General features: G+C 34.0%; 1 protein-coding gene across 5 annotated transcripts in view; it reads right to left on the bottom strand.

The window, feature by feature from the left end:
- Positions 1-22,616, bottom strand: part of PCDH7 (protocadherin 7) — a 421,951-nt gene that overhangs the window by 143,487 nt on the left and 255,848 nt on the right. The window contains exon 3 of one of the 5 annotated variants that reach the window (XM_059382138.1): positions 15,610-15,636. The exons of the other annotated variants lie outside the window; for them this stretch is intronic. Coding sequence (XP_059238121.1) covers positions 15,610-15,636 — 27 coding nt within the window. The remainder of the gene's footprint in view (positions 1-15,609; positions 15,637-22,616) is intronic. 5 annotated transcript variants of the gene reach the window in all.

The following is a 22,616-nucleotide window of genomic DNA, read 5'->3' as shown; positions in this document are numbered from 1 at the left end:
TTTTTTTTAATAGATGGGAGAGATTTGTCCCAGCTGTTAGGTAATAGGAAATGTGGTCTTGGTAGTTCTGAAGACAATCTTTAAGCTAAAAAGAAATTCTTTTCATTCAAAGTCTTAGCAGGGTTTATATATTCACCCTTCTGGGTCTTAAATGGGTTTGAAGAGAATATTATTTGCCTATACTACCCAAAATTCCAGTGCTGGATCAATAAGAAAGAAAGAAAATGAAAGAGAAGAGGAGAGAAGAGAACAAGGAAAGGGAAGGGAAGAAAAGAGGGAGCGAGGGAGATGGGAAGTAAGAAAGAAACCCGATTTCACTGAATGTTACTTACAGTGAAGAAACGGGTTTATAGTTTCTTCATATAGTTTAAGGGCAATAAAAAAGTGAAGGTTAGAATGAACAAAAAAGAATTGCACTTTCTAAAGAAAGAATTAGCATTTTTTTTTTGGTAGTGAAATGTTTATATATGGTATGGAAGCTTCTTTCAGGTATCATTATCCTTCTAGACACAAAAGTTTCTTAGTGAGGCAGATACTGTGACTTAAGATTCACTTTGTACATATTCATTGTTCTTGTAAGTAAAACCTTTCCGCTGGGAACTCTGCAAGGAAAAAAAAAAATCTAAAAGTAACACATCTAAATGAAAGTCCTCTTCTGGCAGGGAGGTTGGGGGTGATCAAGAGGTTTAATACACATTAAAACCTACCTACACTTGGTAGGTACTGTCAAAGAAATTTTAAAGAAGCATGACTTATTTCTTCTAAAACAACTATGACTTTTCAAAAATGTTACATGTAAATGAATAATGTGAAAATAGTTACTACTTTAAAAGGGGATATTTATCTATAGAAGTGTTATAGTTTAAGATAAAGTCATTACTCAGAGCCAAAGTTTAGACTAATTAAAATATATAAATTACTTTTCTTGTGACCTCAAGGAGAGAGACCCCGGCTGGCATCAGTGCAAGCTGTGGTCTCAGCAGGAGAATTATTATTATAAATGGATCAGAGCTTCACATATTACAGGAATGCACATGTCAAAATATTTGGGGCTACAACTATAGACAGAATCAATATAACAGACATGAGTATCATTCTCCCCCTTGATTTTTCTATTAAGTTTAGCTAAGAATACCTCAAGGAATAATTATTTCGTGCCAAAATTGCAGCAAAATTTGCATTAATTAGTAGAACACAGTTTCATTTAAAGAAATATTCTACTTTAATGAAATTTTGTTATTGGCTTAAGTAGTATACTTTTCAGTTTTCTTGGATTATAGCTCTATTTCTATTCAAGCCATGCAGCAGAAACTTTTTTAGCACCCTTATAAGTCTTGGCCTCTATCCTCAAGACCCTTCTAAATAAAGCTTATAACTCGAGCAGACTTATTTATGCCAATTTACTTAAAAAAAAAAAAAAAAAGAACAGGTCTACATTAAATATTGAAACACTTCCAAAGGCATAGTGAAATTTCTGGGCTTTTCAATGATATTAAGTCATACATATTGTTTCTAATAGGTAAAAAGCATCTGATTTGGAACTATGTAAACATGTGCTAAGGGTGAAATGTACAAGGTGTCTGAATGCTTATCATATTGTCCTAAAAGGTTAAGTAACCCCAGAATTAAATTTTGACCCAAATCAGTCTGTTCTCTTTGCCCATATAGACTAAATAAAGACTACTCCATTTATTTTAAAGTTAATATTTTAAAACTATATGCATTTATCAGTATATTGGTTATTCTCTATTAGGTGAAAAAAGAGCCAGATGAACAGAATTTGCAGGGGTGGGGAGGAGTGGTTTGCTATGGTTGTTGACAATAGCAAAGCAGCTTGCTGTACATATTAGAAGCTATGTTCTATCATATTGGCTCAGCACACTTGATTTTTTTTTTAGACATTTATAATTAGTTTTAAGTACTACAATCCAAACGATGCTTTTGTTGTTTTATTGTTGTGTAAAATTGATTAGTTGGACTTCAATATTATACTTGTTAAGAAAATAATTACTGTGTTGATCATAGAAGCAAGGGTAAATATTTCTGTTTCCAACATCAATATGAATATATTACTGGATTTTTCCCTTCACATAACTATTCTCAACAATAAAAATAACAACCAAAGGTACTGTTCAAACAGCTTCTCTATAATCAGAAGACTCACTCTTTCTTTACTTCATGATTTAATTGATTTGGGAAACAAAGGCAAAAGAAAAATTAAATTTCCTTGCTACTTACTGCCCATTCACAAGTCCTTGAAACAGGATGAGTGACATTCATCTGGGAACTCAACTGCCTTGATGTTGACACTTTGCTGAGGGCAAAAGGCAATCTTAGCCCAACCCTCCATGATCCTGTGAGTCCACTTTAAATGTAGAAATTCCCTCTGAAACTTCCTTTATCTCTACCTTCCCTCTATCCCCTGCCCCAAAACACATATTAGGAATCATCCTGCAAGCACATGGTCCACTGATATACATCAAATGGTCTCATGACTGAGGGTTTACTAAACAATAGTAAATGACCTTTCCTAACAATAGCTAGCCCCTTCAGGGTCCTGGAAACCTTGTTTCCAAAATACCTTGGAAGTTTGTTCTGTCCCAAAACACCTCCCAACTTACAAGTATATAATCAGTCAATTCTCCTGAGCCCAGTGCAGTTCTTTCTGCCCCCAAGTCTTGTCCTTTTACTTTAGTAACATGCACCAAAGATGTCTCAAGACATCTTGGCCATTGGCTTAGAATCCTAACATCTTCCTACATCATCAATGACTGTGTTAGTAGGGGTGTTTTTTAACTTCTTTTAAAATGTAAATCTAGGGGCACCTGGGTGGCTCAGTGGGTTGAAGCCTCAGTGGGTTAAAGCCTCTACCTTCCTCCTGGCTAGCCCCATAATGATTCCAGGGTTCTGAGATCCAGCCGGCATTAGGCTCTCTGCTCGGCAGGGAGCTTGCTTCCTCCTCTCTCTCTGCCTGCCTCTCTGCCTACTTGTGATCTCTGTCTGTCAAATAAATAAATAAAAGATTTAAAAAAATTTTTTGAGCTCTGATTGAGTGAAAGCATTCCTTACATACATGAGTGTAATTATACATTGACTATATGTGATAGTGTGTGTGTGTGTATGCTTTAGTTAATCTTATTACGTATATACACGTATATGTTTAATGTTTTATTATGAGAAAATTACAACTAAACTGACATTTAAACTGATTTTTAAAATATATTCTAAAGGAAATATCAGACCTTGTACCTATAAATACATAACACTTGTCGTATTTTTTGTTTTTATACTCAAAATATATTACCTGGCTTTGCTTAATTTAATATTTTTTTAATGAGAGCCTATGAGTGAAGCTGTGGGCATTTCATGGTCTTTTTGTACCCACGGGCCTTTTTTATAAGTGGTTTTATATCTAGCCAACTTATCCTTACTGTAACCCTTGAAAATAGTAACTTATATTGGGTTTAAAAAGTATATTAGACACACCCTAGTGTCACCATCTAATTAATATATTTTCTGAAGTTCCACCATCTTCATAAAAGTGTGTATGTGTGTATTCATAGACTCCACAATACCTAAAATACACCATCACAAGATAAAGATTAGTGAAGACTGAAGACAATATCAGCACCTCCATCTTGTTACCAGTTTGTTAGATACAAGAAGAATCATTCTTTTTAGAATACACTATTTTCTTATCTGAAACTCAGTTTTACTGAATTTTACGTAGATGGACCTTGTGCTGTTTCTCTTTTCTTTTATTTTGTGTTACATGTTTTGTCTGGGAACAGGAAAGAGGGAGCAAGGAGAATAGAAGGACAGAAGGGAATGAAAGATGGAAAGTGCTAGAAGAAACAATGAATGGCTGTAAATTGCCATCTAGTCTACCACATGCTTATTTTAGCCTTTTCCTCTTTTCCCATGGAAAAGCGAAATAGCATAATTAAGTCTCTATAATGATAGCTAAGTTGAAGCATTCAGAAAATAATTTTCCAAGATCATAGATATTTTAACTGCCTATGTTGACAAAATATAAAAATCAACTGGTTAGTTGTGTTTAAGATACAAGATGTTTGGAGCATTATGAGTGAAGGCAAATACATTCAGGTATGAACTAGCTACCTGTCAATATTTGAGGACCCTCATAGAGAGTACCTTTGTCCCAAATTGAGAATTCTTTTTCATGATGAAAAGGTATTCTTCTAGCTTGAATACTGACTAACCTTTATTTTCTAGATGTTAAAACTGACAGCAGAAATCTACTGCTGTCTTCTGTAATTCTGTAAAATCTTTGCCCACTTCAGCCTTCTCAATTGCAAAGTTAGTCCAGATGGGACCATGAAATTTTTGCAGCAAGTTCTACAGCACATAATTTTGTTCAATAAAGTTATTATGCGACACACAGCTGTATACTGCCATATAAATGAGCACATGTGCAATCGAATTCTTGTATTATAAGTTTTATAAGACTAAAATTGAGATTATACAGCCATACACAATAATTTATTTGAAGCATCAACATGTGCTTTGCTCTAGGGTTACACAAATGGTGCCATTCCTTTTCCAAGAGAAAACGTTTGTCATTTAATATTCAGTATTAACACAAATGTTTTCTTCAGAATTATAATCTAAATTAGGTGCTTTAAAATGCATCAATATATCATTAACTTCTTACTTTAATATATTAGATCTATAGAGGAATCAATTCTCCCTAACAATGGTGAGAGAACCTAATCACTCTCTAAATTTACTTTTAATTAGCATCATCTGCATTAATTGGTGTAGCTGATAGCAAAACATTACAGTGCATTGCTATTTTATATTTGAAATGTAATACATCTTTTGGTCTCATATCTTTCCAAAAGAAACTTAGCCACTTTTTTTCTGTAATCCCTTAGTAAATATTTTCAAATGTATTGCTCAAGAATGTTCTTTAGGAAACTAACTTGTGGGGCTATATTAAAGATGAATTATTAAATAAATTTCCAAGTAACTCTTTGGTCTTAATTTCCTGTGCATGGGTGGGAATATCCTAAAAACATTTTTTTTTTCTCTCTCCTGCACTCTTTTTCTCCCAATTTAACAACTCTTGACTAAATTTTGGAGTGATGCAAAGGAAATGGTATGTAATCACCAAGCAGCCAAGAAAAAAGAAAGGAATCTACCATTTTTTAAATGCCTGCAATTGCCAGCAACTGTTGTTTTTATATGCATTACATTTTCACAGTAATTATGAAGGACAGGCAATATTTCCATTGTTCTGATAGGAGGAAAAATGCACTAAGTAAGTAAGTAAGCAAATAAATGAATGAATGAATAAATAAATAAATAAATACTTAGAGGTCTGAAAAGTTAAGTGACTTTCTTTCCAAAGGTAACACAACTAGCGTTCACAGACAGCTAATATTATAGCTATTCTAGGTCATAGCCATAGTTCAGGTCCTCTGACCCCAGGTCCAAAGCTCTTTTCTCTACATTACACATTCTGATGGTGTTCCAGCCTCTATCTAGTCCCATTCATTGTAAAGAAAAATTACAAACAATTAATAACCAACTTGCCAATCCAATGAAAGACCGCAAATTGTCCTAATCAAGACTGATTTCTGACATTTGACCCAAGAACCATAATTTTTTGGAAAGAACAACAAATTCCTTGCCAATATAATATTTTCCTTTTTGAACTAATCTAATTTTCCTCTCTTATAACCTATGTCATTTATGAGACCACTCTATCATAGAAATGTTAGCTGTTCCAGATTCCTCCATCTTCCTTACCCCTAAGTTCAATCAATTCCTCAATTCTGTGGGTTCAGCCCTGGAAATATATCTGTCAGGCAGCTGTCTTCAAATATTAGTGTGCCTCAGATTTCCTGGGGATCTTGTTAAAACACTAGTTGTAGAGGTAATAGATATGTTTAGTACCTTGGTTGTGGTGATGGTATCAAAGGTATATGCGTATGTCCAAACTTAATAAAATGGATACATTGAATATGCACAGTTTTTTTGTATATCCATAGGTTGCTGGACCTATGTCCGAATTTAGTTTCAATAGGGCTGGGATAGCTCCCCAGACAATTGGTAGTTTGGGCAAGTTGCCAGGTGATGGCTATCCTCCTGATCTGAGAACCACATTTTGAGAAGCACCGTTCTTCTAAGGCACCCTTTCACTCCTTGTCCACAGTATCACCTCATGCTTCTTCATGTCGTGGTCAACCACAAGAAACAATCATCACTTCTCCCATCCCCATCTCTGATCTATCCTGTACAACCTTAATACATAAAAACAGTAATCTGATCAATTTAGCCAATTAAATTACATCTCTTGAATCTCTCCAATGGTATGCCACTGCCCAGAAAGCAAGATGATCACCTTTGTTTTATAGTTTTCACCTACCATGATCTTCCATTTGCCTAGGCTATTTCCCTTGCATAAAATGCTCACCTTAATTTCAATCTGGCCAACCCCCTCTTACCTTTCAAAGTCTGTCTGTAAGGTCATATTCTTTGAGGAATATATCCAGACTCCCTTGGCAAAGGTTATAGTGTCCTAAACTGATATCCTATTGTGTTTAGTACTAGCTCAATTAAATTGTTTATTATACTGTGTTTGATGATCACTTTGATCCCTTTAAGAGTTTATTTTTACATGCCTAGTCTTCTGCTAAAGAAAAAAAATTAAATATCTTGGAGTATTTTATGATTCCTTCTGTCTCCCATCGCCCAATAAAAGTGAGGAGAAAAAACAGACCATTTGTTTGGCCTGCTGACTTTCCTTTATTAAGTGTTCTTTAAAAATGTCTTGATTACAAATATATCATTCAGCATATATTATCACCTCCAACACTCTATGTTAATGCAGAGCTGTACTGAGGAAAGAGTTCAACATTGTCTGCAAGATTTTAGAAAAACAACTTGTGTAGGCATGTGTCTCTGAGACACAAATATCTAAATCAATAGACAGTTATTTTTGTATAATTTAAGTCACTGTCTTTAAATATATACAGATTTTATGTTGATCAGATTTTATCTTGATCAAGATTTATTTGATCAAGAAACCTTCAGTTTTCAGATTTTTACCTGATATAAGAATATTTCAAATTTACTACCATCTACATATATATTTTCTATAATACAGTCATAGCCTGGACTTTCAATCTATTAAAACGTATCTCCTATACTAAATGCAATTTAAAGCCTAACAAAAGCTTCATCTAACCAGGAATTGAAATTATTATGGACTAAATTTATACCAAAAATAATTTCCTTCCATATCATCACTTATTACTAATATCACTTTTATAATTTTTAAAATATTTATAAAATGAAGCAAAGGATGATGTAAGATACAGAGAATTATTAAATAAATTTATTTTGCCTTTCTCAGTCATTTAATTTTATTGTATCTATCTTTAGCTGGTATGTTTTCTAGTTACTCTCATGGAAATAATATAAAGCTTTCAAAAAAAGTTTCTGAAAAAGTGCTCTTTGAATTGTTCTGGTTTGAAGAAAAAAAAAAAAGGAAGAAAGAAAATTTCCTGCATGTGCTTATATCATATTTAAAGTTCACTAATTTTATTGTTACACACCTGTGGCAATTAACAACCATTTTAGCATAGTCCAATAGATAAGGTAAATGAAAGTTTTCTAAGTACAGTTAAATCATTTTCTTCGCCGAGCAGAAGAAAACAATTTAAATATCACAATTCAGAGTATATCTTATTTTTTAAATTTATTTTGTTAAAGATTTTATTTATTTTTTTGAGAGAGAGAATGTGAGAGAGAGCATGAGAGGGGAGAAGGTCAGAGGGAGAAGCAGACTCCCCATGGAGCTGTAAGTCCAATGTGGGACTCCATCCTAGGACTCCGGGATCATGACCAGAGCTGAAGGCAATTGCTTAATCAACTGAGCCACCCAGGTGCCCCAGAGTATATTTTAAAAGATGGGTTTCATTTAAAACCATGAATTATTACCTTCAAAAAAGTCTTTGAGGGACGCCTAGGTGGCTCAGTTGGTTAAGCAGCTGCCTTCTGCTCAGGTCATGATCCCAGCGTCCTGGGATGGAGTCCCACATCGGGCTCCTTGCTCAGCAGGGAGCCTGCTTCTCCCTCTGCCTCTGTCTGCCTCTCTGTCTGCCTGTGCTCGCTCTCTCCCCCCCCCTCTCTCTGATAAATAAATAAAATCTTTAAAAAAAAAAGAAAAAAAGTCTTTGAGTTGTTTTGTGTAAAAACACAAACCACCAAATTTTAACACCTAAGCACTACACTCATCATACATCATAATTGAGCTTTGTTAACCACCAATATTACAAAAGCAATGGTGAAAACATTGTCTAATCAATTATACTTTAAAACTAAAATGGAATCTCTCTGGTATCTGACAAGGTGAAAATATGTTACTGAACCTCTGCTGTGTTTCTACGGTTTCCTGAGGTACACTTCAACTAATCGTAGCATGATTCAAGATAATCTCAAAAGGTCTGAGCAGGTGTGTTAAGCTAACAAAGTCTTTAGGAGAGGCAGAGAATTGCCTTTCCTCTTTCCTTTATTTGCTTTTGTTTCAAAGCCTTTTCTTTCTCAGGAAGGTTCTATTCTTTCTATCCATGCTGAAAAAAATGTGGTCACCCATTGTTATTATGCCTTTCTTTTCTGTATGGCTACTGTGTCAGTTATTATTTTACCCAAGGAACATAGCAAATGATTCCAAATTCTGAGGTTTTTTTCCTGATTATAACCACCAGATTAAAATTAACAATTTAGTTTTTCTATATCATCACGCATTGGCCTTTGGCTATGACTATTTGGGGGAGGTGAAAACTATCTGAAGGTTTTAGGAGACTTAAGTGATAAGAAAACATAGTACCAAAAGGAAAACCAAGGGGAAAATCTAAGGAAATACATTGGGGTGTGTATGTGTGTGTGTGTGTGTGTATGAGAGAGAGAGAGAGAGAGAGAGAGAGAAATGGAGAGGACAAAGATAAATAGGTAGGTATACAGATTTTTTTGTATTTATATATTACAGTAAATACAAATATACATATACACATTGTGGTAGGCAGAATAACCAGGTCTAACTCAAGGAATCTGTGAACACTCCAGGAGGATTAAAGTGGTAGATCACTTGACTTTAAGATGAGGAGATTATCCTGGATTATCCAGATGAACCCAATGTAATAATAATAAGGTCCTTAGAAACAGGAGAAAGAGGCAGAGAAAGAATTAGAGGATGACAGACGTGAAGTATTTGGCAACGTGGCTTTAAAGATGGAGGAAGGGGCCATTGGCGAAAGAATGTGGCCACTAGCAGCTGGAAAAGGCAAGAAACAGGGCTCAACCCTAGGGCTTCCAAAAGGAATGCAACTTTGCTAATACTTTGATCTTAGCCCAATGAGATCCACTTTGGGCTCCTGAACTCCAGAACTATATGATAACATATTTGTGTTATTTTAAGCCATTAAGTTTCTAGTAAAACTTGCTAAAGCAGCAATATGAAATTAGACATGAACATACATACACTTGCCTCACTGTTTATCTTTAAGTTATGTATCTTTTGTGTTTAAAGATAAACACTGCATGGATGCCAACCAATGGAAATATAATGCAGATCACACATAAAAGTCACAAAGATAATTTAAAATTTCCTTGTAGCAGATTTAAAAAAAAGGGGGGGGGAAACAAGTAACATTAATTCTAATGTGTTTTATTCAACCGAATATATTCAAAATATTATACCAATATGTAACCATGATGATGGAATTATTAATAAGATAGTTTTACATTCTTTTTATTTGTACCAGGTTCTCTGAATTTGAAGTGAATGTGATAATCACATCACTTCTGATTTTGAACTGACTGACATTTTCAGTTGCTCAGTTGTCAAACTGGCCACCAGCTATTGTATTGGTCAGCACAGGTCTATGCATTGCGATGTTTAAGCTTTCTGAAGCCAATTTTGGTGATAGTTTTGAATATATCAATATACTTAAAAACTACTATTTTGATAATGTATCTGTTTTTAAAAAAAGGGAGATAGAGAGGAGAAGGGAGTTGGGGGAAATTTGAAGGGGAGGTGAACCATGAGAGACTATGGACTCTGAAAAACAATCTGAGGGTTTTGAAGGGGGGGGGTGGGAGGTCAAGATACCAGGTGGTAGGTATTAGAGAGGGTATGGATTGCATGGAGCACTGGGTGTGGTGCAAAAATAATGAATACTGTTATGCTGAAAATAAAAAATAAATTAAAAAATTTAAAAAAAAAGAGAGTGATTATCTATATATTTCAAAGTGCGTGCATTTCAACTTCTGTCGAGACATTAACAAAATGCTAACAGGACCATCTCAAGCTATGAATTATTTTCAAGTAACTAAGTAGAAACTGATGGTATTTACATATCTTTTGTGTATTGAGGTGAGCATGCTGGAAAGCTGATCTTTGTGTTTCATACCAATTTTTTTTTATCACTTATCTTTTCAATTTAATTTCTGTTTACCTACTCTATTTTTACTTGTATGAGTTAGCAATCACATTTTTGTAGCACAAAACAAATTAAAATAAGATGAATTTGCTTCTTTGTATCTACTCCTCAGTGGCCACTTACGTCACAGTATAGCTGCCCCCAAGCTGTCATGGGTCATGGTGTCTGTTCATTGATATGAAAGTAAAATAACCAAGTACTGCAGGTGAAAGCAAAGGTACTTCAGGGAGTCCTCTCCTGTGGCCAGCTAAAGTCCACAGGTTCCGATTCTTATAATTTGGGATAATTTACATGAGGAAAAAATGCATAGTTTATTTCTACTGAGATTTTTAATAGACATTTTACAAAAAGATAGTAATTATAGATTATGAGAATTGATAATCCTTCTGAGGGTTTTTATTTCAAGGGAAGCAGGTACTAGGATTTTCCCCATTACATTTGTTTTTCTAAATAGAGCTGATACTTCTACCAGCATTTTAAATAGCTCTACTGATATTTGAAAATTTCAACCAGGCAGTGCAATCTTTTTCACCACCTATGTATCATGCTATCTAAATAACTAACAACTTAGCATTTTTTTTCCTTTTCTAGTTTCCATATTTAAAGATTTTAGGGATGGTATAAACTGTGAATGTGCACCCACACAGAAGCACACTCTTCTAAACATTTGGTGGATATTATAGCTGTTTTTCTTTCTTTTTTTGTGGGGGGTGGGTGTTTAGCTTTATCCTAATATTCTATTTAATTTGCAGTTAACTAAATCTTCCAACCTTAGACATTTTATTTATTTATTTGTTTATTTTTAAAATTATTTTTATTAACATATAATGTATTATTTGCCCCAGGGGTAAAAATCTGTGAATCATCAGGCTTACACATTTCACAGCATTTACCATAGCACATATCCTTCCCAATGTCCATAACCCAACCACTCTCTCCCAACCCCCCAGGCTCCTAGCAACCCTCAGTTTGTTTTGTGAGATTAAGAGTCTCTTATGGTTGTCTCTTTCCTGACCCCAGCGTGTTTCATTTTTTCCTTCCCTACTCCTCAAACTCCCCACCTTACCTCTGAATTCCTCTTATCAGAGAGATCATATGATAATTTAGACATTTTATTTTTAAGAATCATCACTATTTGACTAAAACCTTAAATTAAAGCTATTCTTCAAAACTATTAAAATATTTTCTCTTCTGTAAAAATTTATTAAAATAAACTTCTAACTGGGTTTATTTCATTTTATTTTGTTTTGACTTTTTGTTTTTCCCTGATCTGACTTGACTTTGCTTTTCTTGTAAAGCTGTAACAAAATCTAAAGCAGTGTATCTGATCCCAAGATATGGGCATACAGTTTTTTGACAACTGTCTATTTTCCCTACAACTCACAAAGTTTTACACTTCATGAATGATGTCATTCATCATCATTATCAGTCTCCAAGGTATCTTGCCACTTTGATGGTTCTTCCTCTCTATATTTTAATCTAGTCTAGGTTATATATTCATTGGACCCACTGGGCACCATGTTTCACCTTGGAAAGGCAAAACATCATAACCCAATTTTGAAGTCTACGAATGCTTTATTTCTTGGATTTACTTTAAAAACGTCGAGTACAATTTCTATCCGTGGGAAATGCAGAAACGAGGTTCAGAAAAAGCGTAGGCCGGTGTGTATCTCATAGCTCCTCCCTCTTGATATACAGCTAACGTGAGTGGAAGTGAACATCTTAGAAACCTCTGAGTAGCAGCTTGAGGTCTGGGGATTGTTTATTCAAAAAGAATGGGACAATCGCCTTCATTGGATATTGACATTAATAATAGTAGTTGTATGAGTGGAAATGAAGCACATAGTATGTGTATTTTAGTGTGAGTCATTTTTCTTTTTCCTATTCCAGTTGGAAATGGTCACATCCTTTTCTTTCAGCTGATAGGATTTGTAAGATCACAGATTGATGCCATCTCATATTATGAGGACCATTCTCTAAGTTTGGCTATATTAAAGAAATCGGTCCTCTCTGAAAGCTAACAGGTACATGGCTCAAAAACTTTACTATTAAAAGTAAAAACCAGAAGCTCAAGAGGAAGCATCATTGTGTTAAATATATTTCTCTTATTTTGGGACAATTCTTTAAACATTTGAAAATAGTATCATTTTCCCCACACTGCATAAGATTGTTGTTATACTAAGGCAGCCTCTAAAATCACCCATATCTTTGTGTAGGCAGTGGAAAAGGAAATGCTAAAACCTACTGGCACTGTTTTCAGTTGGGTTAGGAATTACCCATTTTTAGCTACTTCAGGAAAAAAAAAATGTTTCTTTTGAGGACATGTTGTACTCATATGACCCGTTATGGAGCATTCAGAATGAGACCAGCTGATGTGCTGACATTTACTAAATAAACACTACACTCATGTTTTCTATCAGTAGCTTATTTAATTTCCACCAAAATTCTGTAATGTATAAAGCATTATTATCTGTAATGATGAAGAAATGGAGGAGTTAAAAAGCTTAATTATTCGCCCAAAATCACTCAGCTGGTCAGCAACCTAGAACTCAGCCCCATGTCTATTTGACTCCAAAGCCATAGCCTTAACCATCATACTAGAAAAATGTTAAGGACAGCTTTATGGCTAATATTACACAAAATCTTTATAAATTTTTATCAAAATTCCACTAATAAAGAAAAGTTGTATGTGTATGTGTGTATATATATATATAAAATTACACACTTATACATGTTTATAACCCTAATTTGCAAAATATATTTCAATCATGTTCATTGAGGGAGGAGATTAAAAATGCAGAAGCCAAGATAAGTCACCTGGAATCAACAGAAGGAACACTAAGTCTCCAAAGGAATGGTGACCAGTTTTATTCTTCGGGGCCGATTTCAAATTCACTAAATTTAAAACATTTAATCTTTGCCTTTTAAAGTGAAATAAGAACATACCTGAATCCACACTAATATGACATCCACTGGTCAAGGGTGGCCATTTAAATTTAAATTAAGATAGAATAAAAATTTTAAACATTGGTTCTTTAGTCAGAAGAGCGCTGATAGAATTGGAACAAAAGATTAAGGAAGTTGTGCTTTTATCAAGGATATTCTACCCTACCTCTCCTCTCTTCCTCCACCCCCTATACAGTCTCTTCCGCCCCTCCCCACCCCCACCCCCTATACAGTCTCTGTCCTCTTTCCCCTCTTACAACTATGCACTTTGGAACAAGACAAACTGTCATTTTTGCATTATCTTTAACAGGATCTGGTCGACAAGTTGTCTGTTCAAATGAAGATGAAGGCTGGAAAAATAGGAACTGACATTAAGACTTAAGGGTGAGGACTGGGGCTCTTTTAACATCAGCCAATGGGATATTTCAGGAGACATCATTGAGGATACACATTTCATTGGTGACTTGAGTAAGCACCTCCCCATTACATGGGAAGAGGGAGAGTTTCAAAACAGACAGCTTTTGGAAAAGCATGACATCTGAACTGAAAGAATGTGAGGCAGGAACGAGATGCAGATATGAACAACACAGTGAGCATTTACATCTATAAAAATCTTTTTTTTTTTTAAGTGAGATCAATAGGCAGGTTTCTTTCCTTACTCTACCAGCCCCAATTTTCATTATATATGTAAAGAATTTCAGATAATTATTTTTTGCCCATTATGAAAAAAAGGGGGTGGGATTATTATACTTAACAATTTCTGTAAATGACTTATAAAAGAGTTTGCATTTTTAAAGTGGGAGGTTGAGCAAGATGGTAATTTAGATTGTGAACCCATTAAGTAGAAGTCGACTCATGTTATGCTTTGTTCTGTTTCTAGTTGTTGAAAATGGTTTCAGTGATAAAGACTGGTATCTGTGGCATCATTATTTTGAATAGCATTAATAATTTTGATAATCGCAATAACATTCATCAACTCTAATAAGGTCTTTGGATTTCGCAAGTGGCTTGCTTAAGTCTATGTAATACCTATTTAATAAGGCTTTTAGGGAAGGTGTTTGACTTAAATTCTTTAAAAATATTATATAATATATAAAAAGAAAACATTTGTAAAAGAAATTTCAAAAAAGGAAATTGTGTCTATTTCCAAAAAAGAAAATTGGTTTTTTGGATGCATTGGTTAGGACGACTGAAAATCTTTCCTTTTTTTTTTTTTTAACATATGGAGGTTAAGAATATTTATGTCAAAACCATAACATACTGGAAGAGATTCTCTGCTACTAAGGTTGTCATGTTAAAACATTTCTACAGTGTGTGTGTGTGTTTGTGTATAAACATTGCCCTACTGCTTTGAGGTTATCACTGCATACATTTTTCCTTCCTGGGTACACAAATTGTGAATTTCCACGAGTGTGGAAAATGCTTAATGCTTGATCTTATTTAATTGACTGCATTACACAAAATTTCTATTACAATTATAAACAGGATGGGCCAAATCACATTCAATATTTAATCCTTTAGGTAATTAACTTAGCTTTTGATCTGTTAGCCTATTAATCTCTATCCATCAACATTATAACATATTTAACCCCTGCGTTATATGTTCCTATACTGCATACCCTATTGAGAATCTTTTTAAAAATCACATAGCATATTTGTGAAGATTAGATCAAATAATGATTTGACTCATTATCTCTCAATCCCTCTCCCCTCATTTTATATTAAATTTGTTTTGTTTTGTTTTGTTTTGTTTTGTTTTGTTTTTGTAAGTTGATTGGTAATATGTTGGGAATCTACAACACAGGCCTCATTCAATGATTAGATAGCCCTCTGTTGGGGGTGCCTGGGTGGTTCAGTGGGTTAAAGCCTCTACCTTTAGCTCAGGTCATGATCCCAGGGTCCTGGGATCAAGCCCCACATGGGGCTCTCTGCTCAGCAGGGAGCCTGCTTCCCCCTCTCTCTCTGCCTACCTCTCTGCCTACTTGTGATCTCTGTCTGTCAAATAAATAAATAAAATCTTTAAAAAAAAAAAAAAAAGATAGCCCTTTGTTGGACTTCCTCAACTTGGTCACAAATATCTGGCTCATTGAGTGGCCTCCAGAACACTGTGAGAGGCTAGGAAAGAGGAGAGGTCGGAACTGACACATGTGCTGTGCATTGCCTGTATAAGGACTGCCCATTCTTTTAGTACCTGTAGCTCCTTGGAACGGTGCGGCACCTGTAAGAGGTTAACGAGCAGAGACTTTCAGGTATAATGCAAATTACAGACAGACACTACACAGACACCGATAAACAGGCAGGCAGCATGCACGCTGCAGGCACACTACAGGTGGCAGATATTACTGCAGCTCCAGCATTGCAATATCTTACGGGAAATGTGTATCTTTTTCTTCCCCCTCACTTAGCGAGATACCATTTTCAAGCACTACATTAAAAAGAGGGAGAAAATTGTTTCTCAACAGTTTTTAGGTAGACTTATACATATTTAGCTTGAGTTGCAACAAGATATTGATACCATCCTTTTTGTTACAAGTTGTTAGAAATAACCCTCCAGTTTACTAAATAGATAAATCAATCCATCAATCAGTCTTGGTTCATTCTTTCTAAAAGAATTCTTTCTAAAGGAAGCCTGATTCACTTCCATCCAAAAAGTATTGAATTCACATTTCAGGCACCTTGTCTTCACTATATTAGATAAACGTCTTTACTGCTAAAAATAAATCGTGGTCTAAGCCATCTACAATAAATACTTTAAATAGATGCAAACTCTCTGAGCTATTAAAAAGTAAAGTGAGAACTTTTTGATGAACTCAATTATGTTTTTTTTAAATCAAGTTGTCAGGTTTTCTAAAAATCCCAAATTATTTGCCTTCAGAATTGTAGTCATTGCTCTATGAGAATCATCAAGCATTAATGTACATGCATTAATACTACCATCATTGCAGAGGGCCTGCAGAGAAAGAGTTCTTCCATTCCCAGTTTCAGATTTTAAACAGTATCTTGCTATTTTTGTAGCACTCAACACTAATACAGAAGTAATCAAATTAGCATTAGTGGTTCATGTTGCAAACTTCAATTTGTATTACTATAACATCAAAATAAAAATATTTGCATATCAAAAAAGGAGGTGGGATTTAAATCAATTTAGGGTCTTAAAATTAAGTAGGCCCTGATGGTTAAGTAATAAATAGTTCACAAATATCAAAATCAAATATATATTTTCAAAAAAATCTCAAGGCCTATGTACTAAATGCTAATGAAAAATGAATATTAGAAAAAGAATGGAATATGACAGTGCATATGGAAAATGTTGGGTTTCTCATATTCTGAGAATTCTGTTTAAATTTAATTCAGACTATAGTGTTTAAAGCTATTTATAACACAGAGTATGTAGGTGATAATTCTTTCTATCTATCTATCTATCTATCATCTATCTAGCATATAATATTTTAAGTCTATCTTCAATTTTTCACCATGTAGGGATATATAAGTGGCTTTGATATACTTGTGGGCTTAGACATGCCAAATTAATGTGATTTCCAAAATAAGAATTCCTCCTTTTATCACAACGTATTTTCATGAAATTTCCATCTGCTTATCATAATGACTAATGTTTTAATATTCCTTTCTTGTGTGGTAATTCATATGGCCAAATTGGGAGAAACAAATTTTTTATGAATGGGTATTTTTGTGCCATTCTTGTCTATATGGTTTCCAAGGAATAACATGTTTTCAAAGCTGCAAATCTGTCCTTTAAAATAATTCACATTCCTGCTTTATTTTAGCTCAGTCTCATCTTGACAGTGACTTAGTAAATGACCACCACTCTCAATATAATGCCTTCCCTAGAAATTAAGTATTCTCTAATGTATCTAGGGGATATTATGTTCTTTCTTTCCTGGCATCACTCCTAAATTGCCCTAATATGAGAAGTATTTTCTAGGTCATTAATATATAACTATGCCCTGATATTTTACTTTGTTGTTTCATATTCTAATTTTTAAACTAACACATGTTCCTATGGTACTACTTTGCTTTGAGATATTTCTAAAAAATAAAATAATTAAATGGATTCAAATCTATTTTATCTTTTAATCTTATGTGTGTATTTGGAAAAGATATAAAATGCTATTTTATGAGCCATTCTCATGATTTTAAACTATGTAACACAATTTGAGAAATGTTAATGACAAAATCTCCCAGAGATACTATAAATAGTATCCATAACATTTTATAGCTACTAAATGAGGTTCATGGAGCTAATTTAACACCTATAATTGGAAACATTTGAGGTACTAGCCAGGTTTCCTTACAGAAAAGACATATCAGAAATAAGTAAACAAGAAAAGGAAAGGGTTTTCAAGTTGAAATTTGGGACAAAAAAGATATAGTTTTATCACTTTCTTCTAACTTCTAGCTTTCAAATGATCTGTAAGTTATTACATAACACTGAGGCGGGTAAGCAGATAAAATAAGGAGTATTACTTTCACTTATTAATGAAATAACTTTATCCTTGGATTAAGTTTTGTTATTATTGCTATTCGTTTTATTTGTTTGCTTGTTTTTCCCTGTGAGTTAGAAAAGAGGAAGATTTTGGAGTTTTGTAGAACAACATTGACTAGTTTTGTCCAAGACAAAATCAGAAAGAATGGACTGAGGGGTCAGTCTCTCTAATCTACAACCGATGACATTTTAATTTCTACTTGGTGCGAGATATCACAATGTATTATGGAATATTATGTCCAAAAACAAAGATATTCTCAAATGCATTCTGATTATATTAAAATAATTTTAAATTTTAGACAATAAAAATTGAATTTTTTAAAGATCACCTTTGTCATTGTTCAACCATTTCTTCATAATGATACTATAAAGTTATTTATTGATTTGTTTATTAATTTATTTGTGGGGGTAAGTAGATAAGGATTGTCTATATATTTCTCACAAGTTTTGTTTTGCTATAATATCAATATAACAGTGAATCATTTGATGATCTAAAGTGAAAACACGTTTTTTGTTTTTATGCTTTACCTAAGACACAGAAAATGTTATCAACCATTTTTGTGGGAAATAACAATAATTCTATTCTCAGGAATATGAATTTTTTTTAAAGACTAATATTGACCTTTCAAGAAGACAGGACAGAGATCTGAATATTAATGTAATCAGTAGCTGTCATTTAGAAGACAAGGAGAAATCCACTGAAGGCCAAACAAAACTGAAATTTAGATGTCTACAACTCAGTAGAAATTATTAATAATAGAAGGAAAATTTCAGCTTTTAAAGAACTTAATTCATGAATTAAGTTTTCCTTGTTTTTAGAGAGATTAAAAATACCTATCTCAAATTTCTTAACTATTACAAGTGAAAATTATGAAGTTTTTCAAGATGATTCTCACATAGGACTAAGTTTTGGTTTAAGATGGTCATAATAATTAATACATCCTTGGATTATGACATGTTGCATTGAAAACCATTGTAGTTTGTTGCAGAATAGGAAGATGGTTGTACATCCATGTGTTGTTTAAAAACTAAATAGAAGAAATAAAAATTAGATGAATAGGTAGCAGACTATTTAAGATTAGATGAATCAAACTCTCCTTTTGCAAATGAGAACACTAAGGCCAAAAAGGTTAATGCTTTGCTCAGAGCTACACATCCTACAGCAGAGCCAGGATTTAATCACAGATCTACAATTTCCAACAACTGGAAACTGTGCTAATTTCAACATGAGACTGAGTAAACCAAAGGCAAATCAACTGAGAATGGCTGAAGGTCTACCCTATGGTAGACATGCTATGGTGCATGCTTTGTACACATTTCCAAGAAATGGAAGATTCAAGACCAAATTTAGAATTTCTAATCCAGTGCTCTTTTCACGTGCTTTTACAATGGCAGTGGTAAGCAAAGACTCCACTGGTAAAGACCCTAGATGTTTATAGGTAAGAGATGAACGCCAGTCTTTATCCAAGGATGCCGTTTCAAAGACTTCTATTTCAGTGCAGTCTTTATTTATAACCCAAGACTTTAAATTAAAACTAACCTCTATATATCGGTCCCTTTCTTCAGCTCATTTATAACTCCCTCAAAGAAAAGTCATGCGATTATTTTTGTGTATTGTATATATTATTATTTTCAACATATTTGAACTGGGGGTATGTTTTACTGATTCCCATAATCCTCCAGCTATGTAAACAATGAATGTAATTGTTTTCTTCAAGTCCATCAATCTCAACACCATAGATACTAGTGTAAGATCATTGCTTGCTACTATAAGAAGCCTTCATACAGGTGGCCTCACGAATTTACTACAGAGCAAGTAGGATGCTTTTTGCTAAATGCACACAAAGACTTCCCTTGCTTGACTCAATGGTATGGGGCACTATGACAGCACTGAATATCAACAGACAAATGGAAATATACTGTTACAATGCTATTATTAGTATTTATAACAGCTCTGGTGCTCTTGATAAATGAAGCCACATTAATTAGTTTCAAGATCTTATTCTCACTTTGGCATATCCACTAGCACTTCTGAACATGCAATTAAAATATTTCAAAATGTCATTTATGTTTCCATTCTACAAGAAATGCATACTGATTATGGCCACTTTATTGGACTAGGTCACATAGATACATACATTTAGAAACAAAAATATGTTAACATTTTAGGGGTTAAGAAATCTCACCTAAACTGCTTGCGATTAAAAAAAACTGATAATAAATAAAGCTATCAGTGATCACGCAAATGTACAATGGCAGTATTTTTCTGAGTAAGAAATGTTTCCTGCTATGTAATTTGTTTGAAGGTTTAATCCTGGTAAGTTTACTTGCCTTTTTTTTAATCATAAATTCAATGAGGATTTTTGATGGCAATCAGTGAAAACAGACATCTTTTTTTTTGACATTCTTTAAGTTAAATTATCTCTTTATGAAATAAATAGCAGAGTTGATTTGAAGGTTTGATGGTAGTCCAGGCACTGAGTTGGAAACAAATTATCACAGTCCCTTAAATATTTGGAGATTACTTTTCATCTTTGTCCAGTGACTACCAAACATACTTTGGTTTATATGGAGCACAGTTTAAAATAAAATCATTTTTTTCTCTTCCATTGAAAAGAAAATTAAATTATAGATTAGACAGATGAAAAGAGAGATAAAATATACACACATACATACAGATATGTGTGTGTATATAATATCTGCTATAATCTTTTTTTCTGAATAATTTGCCCAGTGTAAATCCAACTTGACTTCTTGGGTCCCAGCGGCCAGAGACAAAAGTAAAACTACAAAGGGACAGTCCCTGCAGCTACCCTGTTGGTCCTAGTAAGAGACAGAGATGTCTGAATAAGTGGAGACACAGGAATGTTCTAGGTGCTCTCGGAGCTAGACTCAAGTGTTTGTCCTATCCTGGAGATGTGAAAGACAGCGGAAGAGATGACAGAAGGAGAAGAGAAGATTGGAGAAGTTACTGTTAAATGTGAGTGTGGTCAAAAAAGTAGCTGGAAAAAAACAGAAATGCTGACATCCTCAGTGGTATCTTACACATAACACAGAGCAAGTCATACAGATTATGCAGAGGATTAAGGGTTGTTTTGCTAATCAATTTGAAGAGGAGAAAATTTGAAAATGGATTCCAGATTTAGAAGTCTGAGTAGAAATGATGGCTTCAATTGGAAGATCAAAATAACCTCAAAGTGTCAGGCTTGAATGGCACCAGCTTCTCACTGGGTGAGAAATTATGGGAGGCTCCACTGAGAGAAAACACCAGAGCCTAAGGCTGACCAGCCAGGAAAAGTGAGATGAAGGAGAGAAGTGAGCAGAAACTGGAAGAGAAGTTGTAGGTGGGGGAGTTTCCTGGAAAGGCTTGTGAAGACTCCTAAGGAGAGATGCTCATGAAAGGGAGAAAAGAAGTAGAGAATGACTATTTGCCTCCCCAATTTTTCCTCTACACACTCCCTTTTGCTCCAACACCCCTGTATTTCTCGGTCCATGCACCAGCAATAGAAACAGAACTGAGCCTGGCCCCCAACGGTGAATGGTACTCTGAAGTGCAAAAGATATGAATTCTCACTATCTCTATGCTGGACAAAAAATGAACGAGAGTTAACATTTAAAAAAAGAAAACCTCAGTGACATAGACCACAAAGCATTTTCCACATCAGATAGGCCTTGGCATCAGAATTCTTCATAGAAAGGATTAAGGTTAAGAAGGGTGAAGACGGAATCCTTTATTATTGTTGGATGCTGTATTATAATACATAAACTGATATATTCTATTAAATTAAAAGAGGATCTTTGAGGAGCTTGTACTTTATTCAGTGATAAAAGATGGGTTTTTATTGTCTAAAATTGATTTGATTTCTAATAAAATATTTGCTTCAACCTTGGGCAGCAAGGCAGTAGATAGTTCAATGTGAGAGAGTAATATTATGAAAAATTGTGGCATTTTTTTTCATGCAGCTCAAAGCCTCCTGTGTTATCCATCAAATTCATTTCCCTTGTAACTAAATCTGTCATAAATCTAGGCATCCAAAAATGAAATATGTTTCCTAACAATAATATACTGTCAATAAACTTAATAAAGCCTTCAAATGTTACAACACTTTCTAGTGGTTTTAAAATGCTTCAAAAATAAATTATTGATCTTGGTAGTTGATGATGATAGTAATAATAACTACAAATAGGAAAATGAGGTATAGGGGAAGATGAGTTTGTCCCAGTCACTGAAGTTCTACTTTTCTTCTAATCTTTCATGATTATAAACAAATAAAATCATAAGTAAATGCATATTTCCCTAAAATTTATATTTAGTCTATACAAAATTAATCAAAATTGATTCCATTTTAAAATTTTAAGAATTGTTGAAAAACTTGAGGTAACTTTTAGGAAGAAAACATACCCAGTGTTAACTACAATTATTAGAATTTTTTTAAACTCACTCCACAGTGAGTGAATCATTTTTGTCTAGGTATGATACACCATTAATTTTTTTCCTTACAAGTCTTGTCTTTTCTTCTCTTCAGAATCCATTGGAGAAAACACAATGTGAATATTGAAATTAGAAGTAATTCTCAAATTTCTTGTTCCTTTATATCTGTCACTATTGCCTGGACTAAATTCTATGAAGCATGGAAAGAAATCCCATGTTTGTCCCTAGTAGCTGAACATACTCATCTCATGGCGGGGGGGGG

This window comes from Mustela nigripes, chromosome 1 (assembly GCF_022355385.1).
Source record: "Mustela nigripes isolate SB6536 chromosome 1, MUSNIG.SB6536, whole genome shotgun sequence".
In the NCBI taxonomy this organism is placed as follows: Eukaryota; Metazoa; Chordata; class Mammalia; order Carnivora; family Mustelidae; genus Mustela; species Mustela nigripes.
The sequence above is the reverse complement of the archived record's forward strand: the minus strand, read 5'-3'. Positions and strand labels throughout refer to the sequence as shown.